Raw genomic sequence first — 25,050 nt, forward strand, 5'->3', positions numbered from 1 at the left:
CCCTGAACCACACTGCCGTTTAACCAGATTAACCCTGCTGGTGTTTTATTTACATCTCCGGTACGACCCTTGCAAAGTTCCCCATAGCAATACTAAAGTGCAACAAAGCATTGTCAAAGCATGGTCAAGCATAGATCAGCATTGTAAAGCCCAGAGAGGTATGGTTACAGCAGATTAATAAACATGGCAAACCATGGTATGGTAGATGCATAGTATAAACATGGGGAAACTGTAAAATGACAAATTTACCATGGTAAACTTCTGTAAGGTGGGGGGTAAGAGAAAAAACAGGTTTATAGTTTATAGGTTTAGAATGGCTGTGTTAAAGTCAGCCACTGTTCAGAAGAGAAATCAGACTTCTGAAAAAAAACTGAGCAACACCATTTACATAAAGCAGCACTGTTTACTCATGTGATCGTCCTTGCATTACTGGTAGAATGTCTGGCAAGGCCATTGTCAGCTCAGCCCACAGCTTCACTTCACACTGATGTCAGCTCCACTGTCCTTCGCATTCAATGATCACATGATCACCAGCTGCTAGATGGGGGAAGTTTGCTCCATTCACAGTGGCACAACTTATTGTATCATCTCCTGTTTGGAGCAACAATTTTAAAACAAAGAAATCACGTACGACAGGCTTCTCCCCATTCTGATGCCAGTAGACACTGCACGATACCAGTACCCTCCAAAACCGCCTGATTAAATATGAAGCCTTTGCAGTTCAATGCAGACTGTTTGCTCCTCCTTTGTTACACACTCAGACATATATAATTCAGTCACTAGGCAGTAATGATTAGGTCTCCGAATGCTGTTGAAAAACATATAACTAGAATGAACTCTAACTGCAATCCATGCTCTGTCAGCAATACAAGCAGTGCAGTTTGCAGTCTGCTGGTATCGTTTTATACAGCTTGCTGTTTCCATGCAGTTGAACTGCAGTCCATTTCAATACCACTCTTGCACAGGAGCCTTGACTTTGCAACCTGGGCCCTTACCAGGTGCTTGTGTTTTGCAAATGAGTGTCACTTCGCTGCACCGTCTGACACGCTTAAGAGGCTGTCACAGAACGGTAACCTACAAATAAGTTCATGATTCATAAGCAAACATAACAACCGAACATGCCCGGCTGTCCTAAGTACCTGCTATTCTGTTCCAAGGTTACAAAAAAGCCGTCTCAGTTTGCAAGCATAGCCTCTCCAGCCTATTCAATTGTAATCGGAAGCCAGTGGCGATGGAGGTATCCAGCCCTGCTCATCTTCCACCCGCTATAGTGGAGGATCGCTCTCGGATTCCTGACATGAAGGATTTTCACTGGCAGAAACCCCCCAGCCTCTCCGTAAGACGATCTACACATTTAATTATTCATTATTCCCTTGGGAATTATAGAATGCAAAAAAAAAAAAAAAGAAAAGAATTGAAGTGAATGACAGCAGAGCGGGGAAAGTGAGTCGCGGAGGATTTGTGTTGCAAATGAAGTTGAGTGAACTTTCTACTTTTACATGATGATAGGATGGGCATGTTATCTGCTGTTAATTTGCACTGTGCAGTCTTGAGTGCTTGCTGTCAAACCTCAGGTTTATGAGCTTTGAAGAGTTTCTAGATAGCATTTTCTTGCAGAAAACTGAACTGACCCAGGGTGCTTTGACTGTCCTGAACCCCCGATTCCTGCTTAGTCACAATGAGGTTCATTACGGGCAGGTTTGAAAGAGCGTCGGCGTGCTCTGGGCTTGTGAAGATCACTTAACGTATGTTCGGGGGAAAGTCTACATTCATAAGACTGGTCAAGATCAGTCTGACTTACGAAAAGTATATTGCTGACAGTTAGTAAAATTACTTTGATACTGGCTGAGCGTTTACTGCGTTCTTGAAGTCTACCACAATTTAACTGCTTGCATACAGTATTTGTAGCATTTACACATCTAAGAAGACGAGAGCAAATGAATGGAAAATCGATCAGGAGAAAAGGGCTGAAATAAATGAATGAGAAAAATAAAAACAGAAACTTGATGCACGTTTTTATTATAAGAATGACTTGCAACACGATACTACATACACACAATCAGAACACTTGTAACAGGGTTTCCAGCTTCAAAAACCACATGAAAATTATAGAACACAACCCAACGACTTGCCACGCTAACCGATAAAAGAACAGAACACGTTTCAAATCTGGAAAAATCCAAACACAAAAACCAAAACCTCAAGCAGCAACATATTAACATGCACCATTTCATTCTCTATCCCAATACAGTCATGGTGAGTTGATGATCTAATCTAAACATTACAGAGCGAGAGGTAAACATGCATGCATAGAAAACACAAAGCCTCACACACATGATTTCAAAGAAACTCAATCGTCCTGGAGATGCTGGGACGGGAAACTGATTCCTCCGAGTCTGAATTCAACTCATTACCTTTGCTTGCTGCCAACTCATTGTCACTTCTCGGGGGAACACACTTGCACTGGTTTGGTGACAGAAACCAGGATTTCCAGACTCCCAGCCTCGACTTAAACCACTTCAGCCCACACTGTTTAATGCATAGCCCAGCTACCTCTCTCAATAACAAGGCAAGCAATCAGAATAAAACATTTATCACACTTTCAGACTAGCTGTTTTGTAGTTAAATCATTATTATTAAATCTATACGATACTTGATGTATTGATGACCACAACACACGTTCACATTTGTAACTGCAATCCTCTTCCGCTGCATTGAAATGTATTGTTCTGCTTTCAAATACTTTCTGTATTGTTCAGTCTTCTGCGTTATTTAGACGTACATGCATGCAAAATGTTTTCTTTTTTGTTTTGTTTTTATTCGGAATCCATAAATATTTCTAATAGTAACCAGATCATAGATTAATTAAAACCTCTTTTGTTTGACTTGGTGTCTTCGTTGAATTTTTTTTTTTTAATTGCATGGTAATGCAAAAACCTTGGATGGTTTAATAAACGCATTACAGTGTAGGTCAACGAATGAGTAAACTGGGGAACTCCTGACAAAGCCTGCGTATGCTACAGGAAGACCCCTGTCCCCCTGCTGTTGGATTGGGTACTGTATTTCATATACTGATAATATCACATTATGTCCATAATTAGCTAACTCCATGCTACTTCCACGCTGACAATAACCTTAAACTAAATTCTGTGACAGTATCCGAACAGCTTGTTTTAAGAAGGATTTACCAGAACCCTTTTGCTGTAGCTCATTTTTAGTTTTTTTTCCCCCGAATGAAATCGATAAGACAACCCCCTCCCCACCCCCCGAAGGTCAAATGTCAAAGAGTTCGGCTTCTTTTTCCTTCCAAAAGGAGAAGCTGCGGTCTATGTATCGACAGATCTCCTCATTGCTGAACTCGCCCAGTTCGGAGATGAGCTGGATGGAGTCCTTTCTGGTTGTAGGGACAGGTTGGTTGAGCTCCTCCACTGTGTCCTCAACACTCGGGGAGCCGAGGATCGACTCCGGTTGAGACAGTACGTCAGGGATGGTTTCCTCGAGCTCTTCGACGGGGCGTGTCTTGTCTGCACTCGCCTCCACCGAGTCCACCTGCACACCATCCACGAAGAACCTCTGCTTGATGTCCTCGAACCCATCTGTCCAGTCTCGCTTCCCGGACTCAATCTCCTCCATCACCTCTTGGTGGAATTCGCGGATCAGCTCCCAGCTGTGGCTGCCCAGCCGGTCAAACATCTCGTAGCACAGCAGGTGGCGGAATTTGCGTTCGGAGTGGGACATGCTCATCTCCAGCAGCTGGAAGTAACCCAGCATGAAGAGGTCCAGGGTCAAGTTGTCGTAGCTCACAGGGGCGCCGTTTATGTGTGGGAGGAAGTGCTCGGGCCAGTAGATCATCTGCGCCCTGCTCAGTCGTCTTATCTGCCGCGTGGGGACCTGGCTGATGATGGTCCTCCAGTGGCCGATGAGTTTCCCGACCACTTGCCTCTGCTTCATGAAGCAGATGAGCCTGTCATCCTCGCTGGTTGCATGTTCATAGTCAGAATCGACCTCACTGGGGTCTTCAAAACCCCTGCCCACAGCAGCCGAGATGCTTCTTCTTCTTCTAGACTGCTTCCGTCTGAAGGACTCTGTGAAGGTCCACTTGCGCCAGTGCTCAAGGAACAAGAACACAATCCTCTCCTTCCTCATGTCTATGTATTCCTGGACGTAACTCAGGTCTGTCTGGACCTGAAGACTGCGGGTCAAGTGATCTGGGCTGAACAGGGCGTCTTGATCCATGCTTAAGTTTTGATTGTACTGATCTATCTCTGCTTGACATACGTTTTCAGATCCCCTGTAGGTAAGTGGGGCATAGGACGGCATGATTATGGGCTCGTCCACAAGCTTCATGTTCGGCATGTCATGGGACGACTGCATGGCTTCGTTTGACCAGTGCAGCTCTCCGCTGTCGTAGAGGTAGTCCTCTTCCAAGATGGGTTCTGATCTGTAACTAGACTCGCTCCCCACCGGCAGTGACCTCTTGCGTTTGTAGACCCTGTTTGGTTTGCTGTCCTCCTCCCTCGATTGGCTTTGCAGCTCATAGTTTGCTTTCAGGTTTTTAACCGACACGCCACACTGCTTGATCTCTTTCTCCACCTCCTCCCTGGTAGAAAATGACTGAGATCTCCCGATATTGACTGAAGCTGCTGCTGCTTCTGCTGCTTGAGGAGACCGAGGAGGGCTTTGTACTGAGCTCCTGTGGTATTCAGGGAGGGCCCGTGGCATCATGTCCAAGATGTCTATCTCCTTGCCCCCCAGGGTTGCCAGGAGGACAGCCATGCTTTTCAGGAGAGTGGAGATCTTGCTGCACCAGGCTGGGAGGTCCTCAGCCTGCCCCTGAACCTGCTTGGGGTTCACAGTGAAATGCTCGTGAGACAACGCCACCGATACGGGCAGGAGCTGCTGCAGCTCTTGCTCCAGCTGGTTTAGTTCCTTCTCCACCTTCTGGACCTTGTGCATCACTTGCAGGTTCTCGATCTGCCTCTCTATGCGGATGAGGTCGGCCTCTGTCATGAGCTCTCCAAACGGCCCGAGGATGGCGTTGTGGGTATGGGAGTACCGCCAACCCTCAGGTTGATAGTACCCGGTGTCGGTGAACTGTATCAGGGATAAAAAAAAGAAGAAGAAGAGAGGGACAGGGTTTCCCTCAGGATGATGATTTATGCTTTTTTTCTTTCTTCTTCACACATTTGCTTTACATGGATTTAGTGGTGTAATGGCATTGCCCGGAAAGCTTGCAGGTTCATGATGGAAGTTGGAGAAGGAAGGGTTGGAAGTCAGTGACAGTCAGCAGTCATGCACTGAAAAGAATCAGCCATACACGTGGTGGGTCCTCCACACTTTTCTTTCTAATAGAACCTGATCTAAACAGTTAAAACGAAGGCACTGTAACACAAACAATCAACCGCTCTGAGAAGTACTGAGGCTTGTTTTGAGAACCCTGACATGGAAACGCCATATAAAAGGAGCAGTTAAGACACAAGAGCCATGGAGCAGTCAAGAGAGCAAGACTCGGAAATGAGAAAGATGCTTATACCTACAGCCATTCATGAGCATACTGTTTGTTTTCTACTAGTTACCGACCAGTGAGGGAGGCCCCAGCATCACACCACTGAATCAACATGTAATAATTTAGAGCTGCAGTATACCACCGCCAAGTTCTCAGTTACAAAGAGGATGCAAATATCCATTCGGTCACTGGACACCAATCTAGCTTCCCAGGTTTTAGCATTTTCCTGGCTCTCTTTTCTGTATATACATATAGAATATACAGCAGACCATTACAGTGGTTTCATTGAGCCGTCTTTGTATCAGACAAGAGGGCTCATAGCAGTTGGTAATGGCTGATCTTTGGTGGGGTTGATATCAGCTTGTATCGTACAGCCCCCTCTATCACTGATCTCATCGCTGTGTTATTAGGTACCCTATATTACTCATCTCATGGCTGTGTTATTAGGTTTTAGGAAGCAACCTTGGAATGGATACTGCAACTTTAAAGTATCCATTTTTTCACTCAGACAAACAACTCCAAAAAATGTCACACAGACCACGCAGAGAAGATGCCCTTTTGAACTCCAAAGAGACACTCTTGTACTTTGCCAAGCTATAATGCCTGCATACGTCGCACCCTTAATAGGCCATATCCCTATTTATTTTAAACTTCACGCTATGAAAACCAACCATCCATCGACCACAATGCTCGGAAACTGGTTTCTGCACATAGTGAGCTGCTAATGGGCCAGTTCACCCAGAAGTACAGACATAACTAAACATGAGAATTGCAATCTAATTCATTTTGTAGTTTGTAAAACAAACAAACTGCAGCATATTAGAATACATATATATATAAAAATTATGGAGAGGCAGTCTGGTTGATATTTAATACACAGTAACAGCTGTTGGTACTTGTTAGTGAGGGAGGGATTACAAAGCAAATAGACACACCTATAGACTGCACTCGGCAGGCAGCGCACAGCACAGGGCTAATTCAAACACAGGCTCCTTAAGCTGAGCTGCGTAAACTCTGGATGAACTATCACTTTGCATGTCAGTTCAGAAATGCATGACTAAGAGAAAGTTATTACTCACAGGGGTATAGGCTGTGCGACTCTAAAATATTTACAATTATTGATTCCTAAAGCAGATCCTGCGCTGGATTTATAACTAGGCATGTCTGGAATTAATTCTCCTTCCACTGGGATTTTCACAATGCATGTATGTTTCAGCATGCATCTTCCCCTTGAAGTTTCACATATAAAATATGTACATATTTTAATAATCAAAGCTTTAACACAAAGTAAAAGATTTGGAGTTAGGAAAGTCTTTTGAGATCTGCTTTTCTAGCATCTAATGAACTGCAAAACTGCAACCAGGTCATCTCATGCAATGCAGGAAACAATCCCCCAGTCCCCACTGGTTCCTGGGTCCAGACCTTCTGGCTCTAAAAGGATGGACTGGTCCGTGCACAGTATGAGCCTCGAACATTACTGGAATGAACTGTTGCTTTTAAAAAAATAAGCAATGCAAAATGTTTACTGGAGCAAAAGCTCTGTTAATACTTCCCTTTGATGCAGCTTGTACCTCGTTTCCTGCAATAGCTGGAGACCAAGAAACCAGCAGGACCCCGCCCTCCCTCCCCTGCCCTCCTCCTCGCTCTCTCTCTCTGCTCTGCGTCTCCTACCTTTCGCCTGCTCTCGTCCTCCTCCTGGATCTTGAGCTGCAGCTTGCGCACCATCACCTGCCGCTTCCACTCAGGGATGGGCATGCCGCCCTCGTCGTGGGTGGGCACAAGGGCCTCCATGTCTGCCAGGCTCATCTGGCTGGGTGGTTTGGACTCTGCATTCCCGTTCACCACCACGGGGGTGGGCTGCTGCTCTGTAGTCAGGGCTGCTGCCAGGGACTTGGGGCTCTGCCTATCGCTGGGGGGAGGTGTGGGGGTGGCAGGGGGCTCTGTGGGGGTGGTGGTGGTCGCTGTGGGGCCTGTGGATGAGAGCTGGGCAGTAGGAGCTATTGGGCTTACTGGGTCTGTTGAGGTCGGGGGTGGAGATGCAGGGACCTCTGCCTGCAAAAGAGAGATAAAAAGCAGATTTAATATAGCAAAAGCACTGTAATCTAGCAGCCTACATGGGTTACTGATTAAAACATTTCTGGGAGCACCTGGGCTAGGTTACAGAGACAGGAAGGAAAGCCCTGGCATGACTACAAGCAATCAAGGCCTCTGTCAGCCAATGAAAATACAAGGAATCAAGGCCTCTCTCAGCCAATGAAAAGTCTTTAACTGTTGTCCCTGGGACTGTGAACTGGGTTATTTATTTATGTGAAAAGTAGGTCTGAAATTACTTTTGTTTCAAAATTGTTTGAGGGTGGGGGCCACTGCGAGGGAAGGGTTTAAACAAAAGATGAAAACACAAAGCTCCCACTTGTTCTCTTTCACAGAGCGCTAATTCTAGCTTTTTAGGTTTAAAAAAAAACATGCGAGTCAGATATGAACGCCGTTGAGAGGTTCAAACTCGCTGACATTTGCTGATCTGTACAAATAACCCCTTTCAGTAGCCCTTTAACTGGTTTGCCAAAAAAAAACTTTTAATTGTTTATTAATGAGCAGAGCAGCAGTTGGATTCTCCGGCAAAAGCAGTGCTGTTGTGCAAGTAGTGACAATGCCACAGAGACTTGGTGCTATGAGGAGCAATAGCAAACTGGGGCATGCCTGAAAAAAAACTTTGCACCCTATTATAGGCTTTAAATATTCATCGCTATTAAAAAAAAGTCTTCATCTGTCATAGTTATTGATCAGCAGGCTGTTCTATAAATGGATGACGCAGGAATGAAAAATAAGAGTCACCGTTCACAGCCATGGATTTTGAAGCACAAGCAGAAAAGCAAACAGTCAGTATGCTGCTTGCTTGTTTTTAATACTGTATGGAATACTGTAGCTCTAGATAAGCCTTGGAGGATTAAGCCAAAGCCTAATGCAATAGGCAAGATAGTTTCATCATTCCATTGTACTGTATGAGCCCGAATGCAAGCGCATGGGTGACTACCACTGATGCCCCACTGCTACACACGCATCACTGGATAATGAGTCACCAGTAATGACTAGTTTGGGCTGCATTCGTGTTTATAAATGCTTATTAAATGCAGACACTTTAAGCACATTGCAACAGATCTTCAGACCCTTCAGTCACATGTCAGCTGTGAACTGCATGCCCACTGCATTTTCACATTCAGCCGGGTCTAGCTCCCTCTTGCAAGTCTGCACGTGTGCATCTCTTAGCCACTAAAGTCAAACAGGAAATAACCATGCTTTATGAATGCAGCTCAAGTGGTTGACTAAAAGTGTTCAGAAATGTAACAGAAGTTTAGGCAGACAGACCTGCCCAACGCTGGTTTGCCTGAACTTCTGCTATTGGTGTTACTGAGCGTGTTATGATCGAGTGTGTGCAATTGGAACCTACGTTTGGGCCAGTCTGCCCGCTGCCAGTGTAGACAGTGGTGTACCCTTTAGCCTGGGGTGTTGGCTTCAAATTCCTCCCAGCTTTGATTTCCGCCAGCAGATCCGAGTTATCAACCGTCGGAGACATCATATTGAACGACTTTGTACCTAAAAGAAGAAAAGCAAAGTGAAAGTCAACAAAACTTCCATGTTGTTCTGTACGTCCGCAGTTCTATATCATATAAAACCTGGGAATTGGTACCTTTTTCCAAATCCTATTTCAACTTTGAAGTACTGCAGTTGATACAGTTCGAATTTCTTTGCACAGATTAGAAGTTTGATAAGCTAAATCTACGCCAGTAGAATCTCAGCAGATACTGTCGTTAATAATTGTGAATCGTAGACTCAGCAATTCTAACTTTCCACTCTTTCTTTATAATGGAATATGAATGCAGTTGATCTTTTCCAAGAGCATACTGTCAACCCTTCCTAGTGTACAGTCACAGCAATGCAATCCAGAGCTGAAGAAGTAATACACAGAAACAAGAAGAAAGCAAAAAAAAAAAAAAAAAAAAAAACCCACAAGTAAAAGACACAGCCTTTTAAAAACGTGAACACCAGGTACAATCAAATTCAAAGCAATCCATGTCTATTGCCTGATCACGAAAACCAATCAAACCACTTCTTGTCTGTAAAGCAAGTGTAATCACAGGACAGATCGACAGTATAGTAATAACCAGGTACGGTTTTATTCATACAGACCTTCAGACCTTTTACCAGCATATTCAGCAAACCCACACACACATAATTACGTTACCTGTCTTTAAACTGTCTTTAAAAACCTCTTCCGAATCCAAGCAACAACAAGAACTGTTATCCCTCTTTCATGCCTGCTTGGGTTACAGAAACTCAAGAGAACGAGTGTGTTGGACAAAGGCTGGCCAGGCTAATGACTCTCGCTCTAGGACAATACAGTGCTATTAGGAGGCCACCGAGGCCCGAGGGATCTAAAGGAATCGGCTCTAATGAGCAACGACGTGGATCGGCAGCCAAACTGGGAAGGAATTAAGGCCCCCCACCCACCCACACACCAGTAACCAAACTGTACAGCGTTCATTCACGTGGAGGATTAGTGACAAGCATCTGAACACAGCAACAAGACACAGTGAACTCCAGCTAATGACTCCCAGTCTCAGAAACTCCCTCCGACCACAACATCTCTTTATGTTTCAATGCTTTATACTGTATGCTGTATGTATGCCCCAACTCCAAAATCTTGGAATTGCTTCATACTTCAATGCATACACCTTTTTATCGCTTGCTGCGTTTTATATGCACTGGATCCAGATTATCTCCATTTTCCATACATACAGTTCAGCATACGCTAAACTCTCTTTTGAAATTCTCTTTGAGAACTGCACGACTGCATTATCCAGGCACATTGAAATATGACTTAAATCCAAGGTAAACAACAACCACTTAAAGGTATTTGATTGGTTAACAGACCATTGTCCTGTACAAACATTATACCACAAACAAATAGATGAATAAGCATAAACAAAACCGTCATGCACCCAGCTCAACCTAATAATTATAATATATAAACGAAAGCCACACACCTCGATCGAACCTTATAATAGATCTGAGCACAGGGGGCCTGAAGCGGACCCAATACAGATCCAGTACCGTCTCACAGCCAGGCGCAAACTGGCTGTCTGAACTCCCAGAGTGCAACCAGACTCTTGCACAAGGAGTCTCCTCTACAAAGCCGGACAATGATGAAGACAAGAAACCAAAAGGAATGCATGCGTTACAGGGTGGCGGCTGGGTGTGAAACCGCCAACCCCACGAGCCGCAAGCAAGCGCCTTAACCACTATGCAAAACAGCTGGGCTCGTCTGCATTTCATGCTTTTACAGCTTTTAACCTCATCTCATCTCAGGACCGAATCCGTGACGGCAGTGTATCACACGACACTGCCCGTTACACAGCATCTGACAAAGTTCAACATAACTAAACACTCCTCTATAAAACTAAAACTACATTAAAAAAATAGGGCAGCTAGACAAAAGGTCTAGTTGAGTGTTGTGATTGAGGAAAATAAATATCTAAATGAAGTTTCAGCAATGACACATCCCATTCATATTATATACACTGTATCGCTGGCTCTATGGAGCTGTTCAACGATAGCACAGGGTTCTGGATGACATCATGAAAACTCATATTTATTTACACTGATCCAAATTGCACCGTTACCATAAAAGCAATCAAACATTACATCTCATGCAACTAAAGACAAAAAGATCAACTGTAGCTGAGATCTTTATATTGCACAACAAAAGTAACACTAAAACCAGGCTGACCCATATATACAGAAATAATTAGCACCAAAACAAAGCCTACCTTTAGTTATATCCTTAACCTCAACAAATCCACAAAATATGTACTGTATCTCCAGTAAGCATCAAGAGCAGTCCATCTACACTTCTCCTCACGCACGCCAGGTCTCACTGCAATGCTGATATGCAAAGTGCCTTGGGTGTTATCCTTTGATGGGGTTTTGAATGAACAGGGGCGTGGAAAGGCATATTGTATCATTGGAAGATGTACAGCCCAGGCTGGCTGCATCTGGAATTGCAACAGGTGGCTTTGGGAAGCTCCCATTCTTCTGGATCCACACAAGAATAAACTGGGATTCAATATTTATGAATAGGCTGTCACAATGGAACAGCAGGTGTGTGGAACCCATAGGCTGTCACAATGGAACAGCAGGTGTGTGGAACACAGACAGAATGTTGGTGAAATGACACGGCCAGCCTCACACTGTCACGTCATTTTCTATTGCACACCTGCACAGTTACAGGTACATCTCAGACTTAGCGGACTAAAGCATTGCAATAAACATACAGAAAATCTCTTTAGCAGTCAAGTGGGTCTATTTCAGTAATTTTATACAGCCTTAACATTTATAAAAACTGATTTTCTACAGATGTTATTTGATTGTATTTTTTGTATGTTGAGGCTGCAGTGTCAGTACTTACTTTTCATTTGTCTGAGTGCTTCTAGGTTGCAAAGAGACGTAGCATTTAGGGGAGGGAGAGGGGTGAAGGAGCAGTGCAGACCGGGGGAGCGAGGGGGGAGAAAGAACAAAAGAAGGGAGGGGAAGGTGGGGATTGTGTTGTAGTCACCCAGAGAGGAAATGACACAGCATCACACAGGAGGGTTTGTGTTGATGTCAGGCATGGGAAAGGTGGGGGCAAAACAACGGATGGTGGAAGGATTAGAGTAAACAGGAAGGAAGGGTAAAATAAAAAGAACAAGAAAAGAAAAAAAAAGATCTTGTTAGTTAAAATGGAAGCAAAATGGGGCCTGCGTTAGAAAAAACAAAACAAAATATCTTTTAAAAAAAACGACACATTAAGTGACCCTATTTGTATTTGAATTACATTGGCTGTGTTATAACTCCATAGTTCTCCACTCAAGGATGTCCTTTTAGCACATGAAAGGAAGTCAGCATTTAAAAACCAATGTTCACGCGACGCTTTTAAAGGATTTAAAGCATTAACATATTGTGTTGCTTTGACTTAAATGATAATAATACTCTGTCCGGACAACGGAACAATCTGACGAATGCATCTGCAACAGCAGTATCCTTTAACTATCACTCAATGTAAATGAATGTGTCACGCAATGCCTTAAATAGAGAGCACCGAGGACCCAGTCAGCTCAATAAGGATTTGCAATCAGATACAAATAATAAAAACAAAATGCAAAACAAAACAAATGAACAAGCGAACAAACGCTCAACCTTAACTACTGACCGCCAACATTTTTCAGGAGAGCTGTAACAAGCATACTGAAGGATCAAAGGCTTTCAGGGTACCAGTATAGCCTGGCACTGCCTTGATAACAGAGTCTCTTACAAGCACACTGCCTGTAACCTGGTACCAGTAACAACATTACAGAACACAACACCGACTCCCAGGTAATTATACCCTCTGTTACATAAACATAATACTGCCTAGCTCATGTTTTTATAATGTGCTATTGCTCTTCAGTGATCCATTGCTGCTTTCAGAACAAACACATTCTGCAATAACCAATACTTTCCAGCAAACAGGTGGACGGTCTTTTCACAACAACTTTCATAACTAGCATCTTCAAGCAAACATCTTCAATTAAATAGAATAATGGATGTCTTTCGGCAAAGGATGACACAATCGGGTTGCACAATAGTTTTCTACAGCACAGAGGTGTAACAGCCAAGAGACCCGTATCAAGAATAACTCAGATTCATAACATGTGACTAAATTACCTTGTGAAGCACGGCTATAGAGTACATTAAAACAAGGGTTTAAAAATCAACAAAGCAAGTGTCATACTGGAGTCGATCCAAAGACATTCACACAATGAATGCTCAATTCTGATTTCTATTAGAGCCTCTGATAAACAAATCACTTGACACTGAGTTTACTGCATGATTAAACCCAATGTAAAAATGCTTTAAAAAAGTCTGTTCAGGAATTAGACAGCTGTACAAAGTCAAGATGAGGCATGCCTTGGACAATTGCCTAAAATCTAATTCGACAGTACAGTGCTTTTAAAAAAATGTTTTTTTTTTTTAAATATGAATTAATAAATACAGGGCTGCCCTGGAAAAGCTTGCAAACAAACAATTTCATTTTCTTGAAATGATCTTTCCTTCATCTACATGTTTTGTGAATTTTGCTGCTAATATGAAGCAACGCTATGTGACTCTGTGGTTCTTTTGCACAGTAGAGGAGGCTCAGCGCCAGAGTATAACTCAGGGGTACTCACTGCCTGCAGAGGAGGACGGTCGTCGTTGGGCGCTGTTATCCTGGGGCGTGTCGGTGGGCAGCGGAGGGGGAGGGGGAGGAGTAGGCATGCTCTCTGGGAGAGGGGGAGGAGGTGGGGGGGCTGGCAGCACCTCAGAGGTCCCGTTCTGCTGGCTGGTCCCACTCGCCGCTGCTTCTTCAAGCACGACAGACCCCTGGGGTTCAATTAAAAGAATAGAGGATGCATAACTGAGATGCTGTTACTTCTCTACAAACCAGCACATCTATATCAGCTGTCCTCACAGCTGTGGTGCAATGTGTCCCCCTGACCAATGTTGATATAATCCTGAATTCTGCAAAAGTGTTGCATCATAAGAGTAATTTAACCCATTACAATAGACTGTGCTTCCAACCTCTGCAGCTGGACAATTTTATACATTTGCTGCCAATGCCATTATATTTGACCTTTTGGAATAAGCAGTTAGTTTATTGTCTACGTAGAGAAAACAACCTTATGGGAAATACCTATTCTGTACGTGCCACTGATCTGTGCTGAGGAGCTTTTTGCTCTGTGTAAAAGGGCTCCAGCTGCTGCAGCTGCAAAGCCAGCATCAGCTCATAAAGTGGAGGTCTTGCATCAGCAGCCGTCAAGGGCTCTCATTCAGATGACTAGCTGGGCTCCGTGTTCGACCATCTGGTAGACAGTGACAGGCAGATGGAGCAAAGGGAGACTCTAATAGGCTCAGCAAAGATTACACTGACCACCAGCCCACAACACTAAACAACATCCTGCCACGCCATTCCTGGGAATATCTCATACCACCTAATAGCATCCCGAGTGGAATGGGGCTGATCCACGAGGCTTTCAGAGATCACCCCACGGCTCGATCTTAATTGGAACCTGCCGGCTTTATACTCATAGTGCATAATTCACTTTGCATGCTTCCTTATTGCCCAAGTACGAACTATGCATTTGTTTGGAAAGGAGGGGTCTGACGAGGGCAACTCATTTCTAGTTTTTAAATGTAATCAGGCTAACTTTGCATTCTGCATCAGTGTTTTAAAAAAATAAATCACTTCAAATGGATGGTTGCATATTACATTTAAACTTGCCCCCACATAAACAAATGACATTTTGCATGTTTCATATGCAGGGTAGTATATGCCAGCTGCTGTAACAAGAGAGCATCTGCAAGAGTAAGGTAGCAGGTTATATCTTTGCAGATTTCATTACAAAAGACAATGAATTCGGCTGGGAGAGGCTCTTAGACTGGAATGGGCTGATGAAGGAGATGTAATTGAGCAGCAAGACCCTCACCTAAGCAGTTTTCTTTTGAAGGTTTTGCTGTGCAATTGTACTCATGCAAACTGAAGAGTGACTGTGCTGTGTGTTGCTTTTAATAAATCCCTCTGGACATGCTTGTAAACGACATGGTGCACTTCAGTGATTTTTACTGGTTTCAAAGTATTTTATATGAAGAAATCCGGCCAAAAGTTTTGCATCACCCTAGGGAATAAACTCATTTTGCTTCATAAAGTCGAATGAAACCTGCTGAATAACTTTACGTTAATGTATCAAATGATACACCACTTTCTATTTTCCCATATACTAACAAAAGGTAGACTTTTGCGATATCATTTTGTAGTTTCTTTGATGACAGGTTAAATAAAATATCTAAATTATGTTAATATAGCTTAATCCTAAAATTCTAGGTGATGCAAAACTTCTGGCCATAGCTGTACCTTAAACTTAGCCCTAACCTTAACGTGGTAAGTTGAGCTAATCAATTAATAGATTTTTTTTTCAACTTATTTCATCCAGTCCAGTAGCTCTCATACACCAACACCATGATTAATGACGTCACAGTGACCCTCACCCCGAACCCAAGGCTCCAGCCTTGCACCCCCAGCCACGCCCCCGACCCCTCACATCATACCTTCTCGTTGGGTGCCATGGCCCTGCTCGCCGGTTTGTCCGCCGTGTTGCTGCCGAGTGATTTGTAGTAATCCCCAGTACTCGGCTGCTTGTTGAAGTTTCTGGATTTCCTGTTGGAGTCGACTCTTCTCAATCTCTCTGGGGTGCTGTCTCCTAGAATCAGCTGTGCGGCAAAAACAAGAAGGAGGAGAACAGCGCTACTAAACAAAATGGAACGCTGCGCTAGAACAATACTTACTAAATGAAATAAAGACAATTAGCCAATTTGAATACATTAAAAAAAACACCCCTTCCGACAAAACAAAGAGTGATTCTGTAACTTGTACTACACAAAAGCTGCGTTTGCCTTTTGTTTGACCTCAATAGATTAAATGACACATGCTCAATGCAAATGAGCTGGTGGTGGCATGCAATGGACAATCTGACACACACAGGGCTCCTATTGCACTGTAGTTAAAGCCTTTCTGGGCTTAAACGTTTTTTAGAAACATCCACCACAACACTTCTCAAAGGGGTGCGGACGTAGCTTACAAAGGCTGTCCGTAAATAAACAGACCTCCTTGTCTTTTTTACTTTGGAGAAGTCTTGATTTTGAATATTTTGTGCATGCATCGCGTGTGAGCCTAAACCCCTTCTGCACTGCGCGCAGTTAGATCTGCAGCAGGCAAGGGTCAAACTCCAAGCTCATTTCTGCCGTGCCTGTGCTGTTGCAAGCTGGGTTGTTTGCTGTAAATCTAGTGGTTTTAAAGGGGATCAATGCTTTCATGCAACAAATACAGGAGCAGGTTTCACCATCAGGCTTGCAACAAAAGGACTTTTCATTCAGCTTTTCATTTCAGCTTTCCAGTGACAATTCTGCTGAGCTCTCCTTATCCAGGTACTAAGCTGCCCAGTTAACCATTACAAAGGAATTAGAGACTCAACAGCAAGCAGGTCCAAGACACAGAATACCTGCATAAGGTACTGTACATAGACACAAGAAATACTTCAGCTATTCTTTTGTACTGTATACGAAAGAGACCTGATACAGCCAGTTTTACCTACACACTACCTGCTAGATAGTGAAAGGTAAATGATCTAGCAAGCAATGCTGTTGCTTATGTGAAAGGATCGCTGGCAAGGAAAGGGGGAGCTTTCTCATTGGCTCGCCATTGTTCCTCGTTATGGAACTTGGACTTTCGTTCCAGCGAGAGTTTGAAGATTCTATGCTGGCTCTCAGGTTTGATAATGGCCATTCACCTGGGAACGTGATTGTCTTGTATATCGTATATCACAGAATTCAGTTTCTAAAGCCGGTTGAAAAGTTGATGGGACACAACTGACTTCTGTGAAAACTATATCACATCCATTGATGAAAACACATCCATTGTTACCTAGCAGACTGACCAGCCCCATTGCCTGAATGCATGCTAAATTGCTGTTTTATTAACAATGACCAGTGATTTGTGTTATACTGGATAGATAGATAGATAGATAGATAGATAGATAGATAGATAGATAGATAGATATGGTTAAGCTTATAAAATATATTGTCAATTGTACATTTCCTGCTGACATAGCTAGAAATTTGCTAGTTAAAGTTTCCTGTAAATTTACAGAATTCAATCTGAGGGACTGGACACCATATGTTTTTTCAACCAGCTGTGTATTTTCTTAATGCAAACGGAGGATTTGAATGGCTGGCTTCACACAGAAACAATAAGCAAATCCTGCAGCGAAGACTGTCTGTGATTTTCCCTTCATTCTACGGAACAACACCCAGTATTGCCCGACTCTTATTTTCTAATACTTTTATTAACATATGAGAAATAACAGATCCATCCTGCAACGAATAGTGAACAATTTATTCTCTGCCACTGGCTTTTTATTTGAAGTTGTCCGTGTTTGGTACAATTTGCCCATATTGCTCCTAAAGTGTGTTGTTTCTTGAGCACTTTCAGATGCAGCTGAGTGGCAAACACTGTTGCAGCAGCAAAGGTCATTCAAAATGATCTAGACAGCATTCAGAACTGGGCAGACACATGGCAAATTATATTTAATACAGAAAAAGTGTAAGGTACTGCACGCAGGCAACAGAAATGTGCATTATAAATACCACATGGGAGGTAATGAAATTGAAGAAGGAATCTATGAAAAAATCCTAGGAGTTTATGTTGACTTAGAGATGTCTTCATCTGGACAATGTGGGGAAGCTAAAAAAAAGGCCAACAAAATGCTCAGATATATAATGAAAAGTGTTGAATTTAAATCAAGGGAAGTAATGTTAAAACTTTACAATGCATTAGTAAGACCTCACCTAGAATATTGTGTTCAGTTCTGGTCACCTCACTACAAAAAGGATATTGATGCTGTAGAATGAGTGTAAAGAACAGCGACCAGAATTATCCCGGGTTTAAAAGGCATGTCGTATGCAGACAGGCTAATAGAACTGAATCTATTCAGTCTTGAACAAAGAAGACTACGCGACGATCTGATTCAAGCATTCAAAATTCTAAAAAGTATTGACAATGTCGACCCAAGGGACTTTTTCGACCTGCAAAAAGAAACAAGGACCAGGGGTCAGAAATGGAGATTAGATAAAGGGGCACAGAGAATGGTGGGAGTCTGGAACCAACTCCCCAGTAATGTTGTTGAAGCCGACACCCTGGGATCCTTCAAGAAGCTGCTTGATGCGATTCTGGAATCAATAAGCTACTAACAACCAAACGAGCAAGATGGGCTGAATGGCCGCCTCTCCTTTGTAAACGTTTTTATGTTCTTATGTTCTTATCTGTATAGAGAAACAAAGCACAGGGAATAAAGTCTTCTGATTGGCTAGTGAAGATGGCATGGTTTAGAATACATGACATGAAGCACATAGCTTTACAAGAATCTGTTGATAACCAGCTAGGTGAACTCCTGGGCTGTGCCAGTTCAGAGACGCACACTACCACAACCAATCCTACCCTTTCACTCCTCCAGACCACTAGCCTAGATAACTGTAGGACACCAAAATTGTTCCAGCACAGTTAATGACACGAACAGCTAGTTCTGGGGTAATACTGTTGTCTCTTGTCATTTCCATATGATTACATTTCCCTGTAGCGTTAATGTAATTGAACCTCAACATCAAATGAATATATGTTTATGCCACGCAGAATGAAACATCACTGCATTTTGTCCCTTTTTATTTCCTAAGCAATCATACCAAGTTAGGGTCTACAATGGCTTTTGCTGTTTCCAAAGCTGCATGTTTGCATACACCTACACTGTCAGAAATGGAGTTCACGGAATACACAGCATACATCCTCCAATATGATTTAAATGAGCTGCTGGTTATAAACACTAAAAGACCATATATTACCATTTCAAATATATATACAGGCTCGATCTAAAAAGCACAATATGAAAAAAATGTACCAGTATGATAAACTCCTCCGATAAGTACTCTAGTCTCCGACACATACATTGTGATTACTTTTCCTTTAATCTGTTTCCCTCTTTCACTGCCTAGTCCGTATATTTGTTTTTAAATCAGACTAGTTCCATTTGCATTTCATAACCTGGGTTCGTCTAGTAAGCTATATACAGACTTTATATATGAAAAAACTTTTATTGTATGACTGAGGGTCCCTAAAGTTACAGATGAACCATCCTTATAAAAGCCTCAATAATACATTGAACTGGTACGAAAAGTAAAATATTCCCTTACCTGCAAGTTCCCTGTCTGTCTCCAGCCGCCTGCCTTGCCTGCACTGAAAAGCTGTGGACTGCAAAGAGCCCAAGTGTCACCTGATCTCTAGTCCCTGCTACCTGTGTCACACTACCTGCCCTCTCACTTTACCCATGTCCCTCATTAATAATCCACACCTATCAGATCACAGCGACAGACATGACATCACTTTCCAGTCCTGGACCAATCAGGGAGCTGCAGGCTTGCATCTCTCCCATGCAAAGCAGTGCATAATGAACTAGCTTTGCAGTTCACCTAAAAAGGTATGGTGGGTGCTTATGCTGGTTTTAGAAGGAATTGCTGCATTTCAGAACAATGCATTGTTGTTATGCTGCACTTTTGCTGCAATCTGATCGAGTCTGTTACATGTTGCATATTCGGCTGCCAAATGATTGAATCTGGAGCATACTTTAGGTGCATTGAGACCTCCCAGTAATAATCTGTTAAACTACAAGCACGAGTCAAACACGGATATAATAAAGCAATAAGACACTTCATATGCAAACCCTTTTTTTTCAAACTGTTCGGAGTACATCTATCTGTATATTGGGGGTGCATGTGATAATAACACAGCCCTGTTCTGAAAAAGTAAATGAGGGTCCTGTAACTGACTCAGATGCTGATGGACAGCTTAACCCTTTTCCTTACAGGAAGTGCTAAAGCTGAGAGAGGGCTCCCTTTGCGAACACAAATAGCAGCTCTTTCCTGTTGCATAGCAACAACACAGGAAAAAACACAAGGCCAGACGCAGAGGGGATTATCGATGACTTATTAAGAAAGATCCACATTTGGGTTTCCAAGGCCAGTGAGGTAGCTTCGGGAAGCAGTCGCTCTCAGCTGTGTTTCATCAGATTCATTGGCTTTGTTGTCAGGTTTATATTTTCTCACTATTTCTGAAGTTTCAAGTCAATTGTCACTTTCAAAACTGCTACATCAAAGCAAGCGATTTATTTTCCGAATGGCATGTTTTGCATTTGCATTACATTTATATTTTCCATTCATTTAGGTTTACCAATAAATGCCACGGCTGGCACAGGGCATTAGCATTTTGCAGCTGCACTTACATCCCATGCAAACCGGATGCAGACCTCCATGAACGATACATAATCCGCTGCTACTGTCTAACGCACTGGCCTTAAATCAGTTTGGTGGTCACAACATAACCCCTGCCATAACACTGTCAAGGGGGTGTTTGCAGAGCCATCATAAGCAGCCTGCAAGGTGTTCACACTAATCTGCAGCAATATGTGAACCTTCTACAATGATCACAGCAGTAATGTGTGCAGCCTTGCATAGGGACACACCTACAGTGCTATCAGCTGTGTGAGTGAGTCGGAACTTGCTGTCTTGCCCATTGTAACTTGAATCCAAGAAGCAGCTGATTGATATGTATTACACAGTAATTTGCATAGCAAATCAACCAGTCGTGAGAGGGTTCAGTCCGTTTACATAAAAGGTTGTGTATTGCACATGGGGTCAGCGCTGGTTCTGATCTGGTCTTGTCATACAGCATTTTGCCACGTTTCCTTTCTGTATTGTGCTGGTTATCGTCCCCTGCTTCTTGTGTGTGTGTGTGTGTGTGTGTCTCTGTTCCTGGGCTCCTGCTTCTTTCCGTAGCTGACCTCAATTAACAGTATCTCTGCCTGCCTCCCGAGAGGAGTCTGTGTGTTTAATTGTTAATGATTCAGGGATCATTACCTGGGAACGGACACAGGTGGGAGCAGGATGGGCTTGCACACACGAGGGACCACCATCTAATTAAAACAACACCCCCCCCAGCATCACCTGAGTGCCAGCTTCACTGCCACGCACTCAAATATATAGTCTCATATACATACACAGTATACAGTGCATATACAAAATGTATGTCAGCTCTTGTATACTGAGGACATGTTTATATATATATATCATAAAATGGGTACTTACAATGGTGTCAAATAGGAAACACATTTCCCACTTAAGACAACCACCACCAGTCGTACTGCATTGGTAGTTAATTGATCTGTGTTACTGCAAAGCAATCGGGTCGTTACAATGTTTTGCATGTATTTGAGCATCATAGATATGCTTGCAAGCATTGCTGGAGCCCTGGTGATTCTGAATTTAATTGGAAGCTGGTGCACCTTAGAGTAAAGCGGTCCGTGATCGTGGGATAGAGAGGCTGTTTCAGGGTTTGTTTGATATTATTGAGCAGAAGAGCTAACTCCGCTGACCTTTCACCTGGAAACGTATCCCTTCGGCCACTCTCGTTCTCCTGTCGGCCGCACACAGGGCTCACGTTTCCGAGACACACAAAACAGAGCAGACTTTGCTTTCAGCAGCCCGAACCCGCGATGAAAAGGAAACGCACACTGAAGGCTGCTGATGTGACTGACTGTGGAATCTGCAGGGTCATTAATAATCAGACCTGGCTGGTGCACAGTGTGGTGGTAACTGTACCTGCTTTACAAGAACCAGACCTCATTATTCTCCAGCTAAAACACACTTGCTGTGTATTTCAAAAATGCATACAGCACAGAACAAGAGACAAGCTACAGCGTAAACTAAAGATTTTAAAATAGGTCTTTTTTAAAAAACATAGCATATCGAAAGATAATGTAAATTGCTGTACGCGAGCTCTATAGTATATCATAAAGATGAAACAATAAACAATCCTGCTGATGATGATCTTCTACCTGTAATGCCATTAAGAACTTCACTGTTATCCTGTCATCACAGTGCAATTAAAGCAATTAAAAGCCAGCACATCAAAGACCTGCCACCTTCATTAGCGCTCTGTACAAACCCTGCCCGTAATACACAGCCTCATTAGCACGGGGCACAATTACTTTATTGTTCGCTTTCCCCTGCCGTCCGCCCACCAGCCCCTTTGCAAACACAGGAGACCCCCCCAGCCCCCGAGCACATCCTGGAAAGGAACATTGTTTAATTGCAGAGCAAATGAAGCGATTAGTGCACAAACTGAATGGACTGAGCTGTGCTCCTGCCTCGAATCCCTCTGGGAACCCGTGTAGCTTCGCCCCAGTAACTGTGCTCGAGTGGAAAAGGTGGTGCTGGACAGGGCTGCAGACCAGCTGGGTAACTGAATGCAGTGGGTCAGAGACGTGGTTTGCAGCACAGCTCTTTGGAAAGAGACCTGACCGCCCGTTCCAATCAGCACACCTTGAACAGCTGAATTTTCTGCTGGGATGCATCAGTAGCTGCCACTCTCTTCATACAAACTATGTGCTATCAAACCAGTGCAGAAACTCGCACTCACACTCAGAATTGCCTTTAAGAAGTATTTACCAGCAGTTATTCAATAAATCCATTTGTTAATGTGCTGATTTCAAAATAAGAAAAGCTGCCCTCACCTATATCAATCAGAGGCAATTAACTTCCGCACTGTTTGAAAAGACTATTTCCCTCTCATCCGGGGCGCCGACATTTTCACTGCCGTACTGGCGTGCCGAAGCCGTAAACGCCATTGATTGGTACGCAGTTGTAAAGGCGAGGGAAGGACCTGGAGTACGCGTTTTAGCACTATTAAACACCACCCTTTCTTTTAGAATCACTGCTTGCATGACTCCACTTGGACGCTTTGAATTGCGGTCACTGTTAATGCAGAATCCTCATCCTCATGTTGAAAGGCCCCCTCTGTCGAGACGTGTTGTGTCCTGTTTCTAACGTCTACGTGAGTATTTTTGTTCATGAAGTGACGCATACAGATGTCAGCTGCAGCGCCCTCTGTGGCCCGTGGTGGTAAGTCTACTCCAGGCAAGTCTTATTGGGACCAACTTCTCTGCTCTGCTCTGCAAAGCGTCAAAGAGATCTAATCACCCTGTACATACACTTGTATTAAAGTCCTGTTACAGCTCCCTATAAAGAACACTTTTAGGCAGTCTCTTGCACAGGTATTATAAACATGTTAAACTGTACTTCTTATCTTTTCCTAGGTTATATAATTATTAGAATGCTCTCTCTCTCTCTCTCTCTCTCGCTCGCTCGCTCTCTCTCTCTCCTCGCCTCTCTCTCTACTACTACTACTACTACTACTACTACTACTACTAATAATAATACTGGTGTTTCAGACACATCAGCCCACACATCCCTTGGTCCGATGGTGCACCCTAAGCAGCCCATTATAATATATATATATCTATATATCTCATGCCACTGGGTATTATGCTGCATTATGATTAGCTCTTCAGATAAGCCATGCTGTCCCTGGACCGGTCTGCCGGGATGCTCTCACCTCCTTCTTGAGAGCCCCGCTCTCCACATGCCGCAGGTTGTTCTTGACATGCAGGTATATCTCCGCTGAGGGCTGGTCCTCGGGGGGGCTGGGTGCCGGGTAGCTGGGAGGGGGGGGCAGTGAGGTCGGCGTGACGGAGGGAGGGGGAGGGGGAGAGAAGGAGGGTGGAGGAGGGGCTGTGGGGGCTCCTTTCTTCTGTGCCTCTGATCCCAGGTCTGGGTTCAGCATGTCCATGTATGCCTGCATGTCTGTGATGGCAGTCTCCGGAGCTCCTTCAGAAAGGAAAACAAGACAAATAAGAATCGAAATAATTCAAATCATATTTCTGCTAGATTTAAGTGTCTGTATAGCAGCCTGCAGCACAGTGTAAATATGAAATAATAAATCACATTTTAAAAAGACACCCAACTACCCAGGCGATATTCAGTTCAAAGAACAAAAAATGACAGAAATGAAGAAAGCCAAGTTTTTTTGTTTTTTTTTTCTCAAGGCTTGAGTTTGCAAACCAAATTTTTGCTGTTCTGTTTTGGGCCACAAGGTGGCAGTGCTCACCTTTCCCAATGGCTAGGCAGCAGCACTGCACTGCAGTGCAAAGGCCTAAGGGGGCTGTGCCACTCCAACTGGCACTGCTGTTCCCTGCATTGTTCACCAATAATTGGACATGCACGGTGCCTTAGCCATGAAAAGATGTCCTTTGTTCTTATATAAAAAGGCCGATCAGACCGAAGAGCATCCCAGATTTGAGACAGCCATGTCTTGAATCACGACTCACAGCACAGCCCTGTGGGAAGGTCAAACAGCTAAACCTGCACCTCTGTCTCAGATCAATGGAATGGCTTAATGGAGTAGTCCTGTCCCCTCCCAGTGTGCGGTGACACTGACCTGGCCCTCGAGCCCCCACAGAGCCGCTCCTCTTCTCTCCCGTGCTCGACTGGCTGGAGTTGCAGGAGTCGTAGTTGGAGAGGGTGCTGGAGGGGGAGCCAATGTCGAAGCGTGCCTGCTGGGCAGAGGATGACATGGTGGTGTTGGGGGAGGACATCCCCGAGTCGGGCTGCTTGAACTCCAGGTCTGCCGAGGGGTCCCGGGACAGCACCCGGTGCTCCACGCTCTGCAGGGAGCAGTCACAGATCAGCAATTACACAGCTACACAATGCACCACAATTACACTAACACAGTGACACTGAGGAGCTGCGTCACTACAATAGCACTGGGCTTCATCAACAACAGAAAAACTCATTGATATCTAGTAATACCCTTATTAAAGTTTCCATGATAAAAGCATGACAAAGTGTAATAAAGCACAGTGCAAGCATGGTGAAGCACAGGTGAGCATAGTAAAGCCCAGAGAGGTATGGTAATACAAACTGAAATACATGGTAAACCATGGGGTATGCGTAGTATAACCATTGGAAAAGCATGGAAAAACTGAAAGATTCCTATAAAA

The 25,050-nt window shown here is 43.7% G+C and overlaps 1 protein-coding gene across 7 annotated transcripts in view; it reads right to left on the minus strand.

The window, feature by feature from the left end:
* LOC117425776 (espin) overlaps positions 1–25,050 on the minus strand; it is a 42,506-nt gene that overhangs the window by 2,948 nt on the left and 14,508 nt on the right. For 4 of the 7 annotated variants that reach the window (XM_058993042.1, XM_058993040.1, XM_058993041.1 and 1 more), the window contains exons 6-12: positions 24,489–24,714; positions 23,607–23,878; positions 15,662–15,823; positions 13,747–13,939; positions 11,970–11,990; positions 8,952–9,097; positions 7,178–7,558 (exon numbers count right to left, since the gene is read on the minus strand). In XM_058993042.1, the coding sequence (XP_058849025.1) occupies positions 7,178–7,558; positions 8,952–9,097; positions 11,970–11,990; positions 13,747–13,939; positions 15,662–15,823; positions 23,607–23,878; positions 24,489–24,714 (1,401 nt within the window). The remainder of the gene's footprint in view (positions 1–7,177; positions 7,559–8,951; positions 9,098–11,969; positions 11,991–13,746; positions 13,940–15,661; positions 15,824–23,606; positions 23,879–24,488; positions 24,715–25,050) is intronic. The other 3 variants (XM_058993044.1, XM_058993043.1, XM_058993039.1) reach the window with 2 other exon arrangements.

This window comes from Acipenser ruthenus, chromosome 20, assembly GCF_902713425.1.
Source record: "Acipenser ruthenus chromosome 20, fAciRut3.2 maternal haplotype, whole genome shotgun sequence".
NCBI classification, from domain to species: domain Eukaryota; kingdom Metazoa; phylum Chordata; class Actinopteri; order Acipenseriformes; family Acipenseridae; genus Acipenser; species Acipenser ruthenus.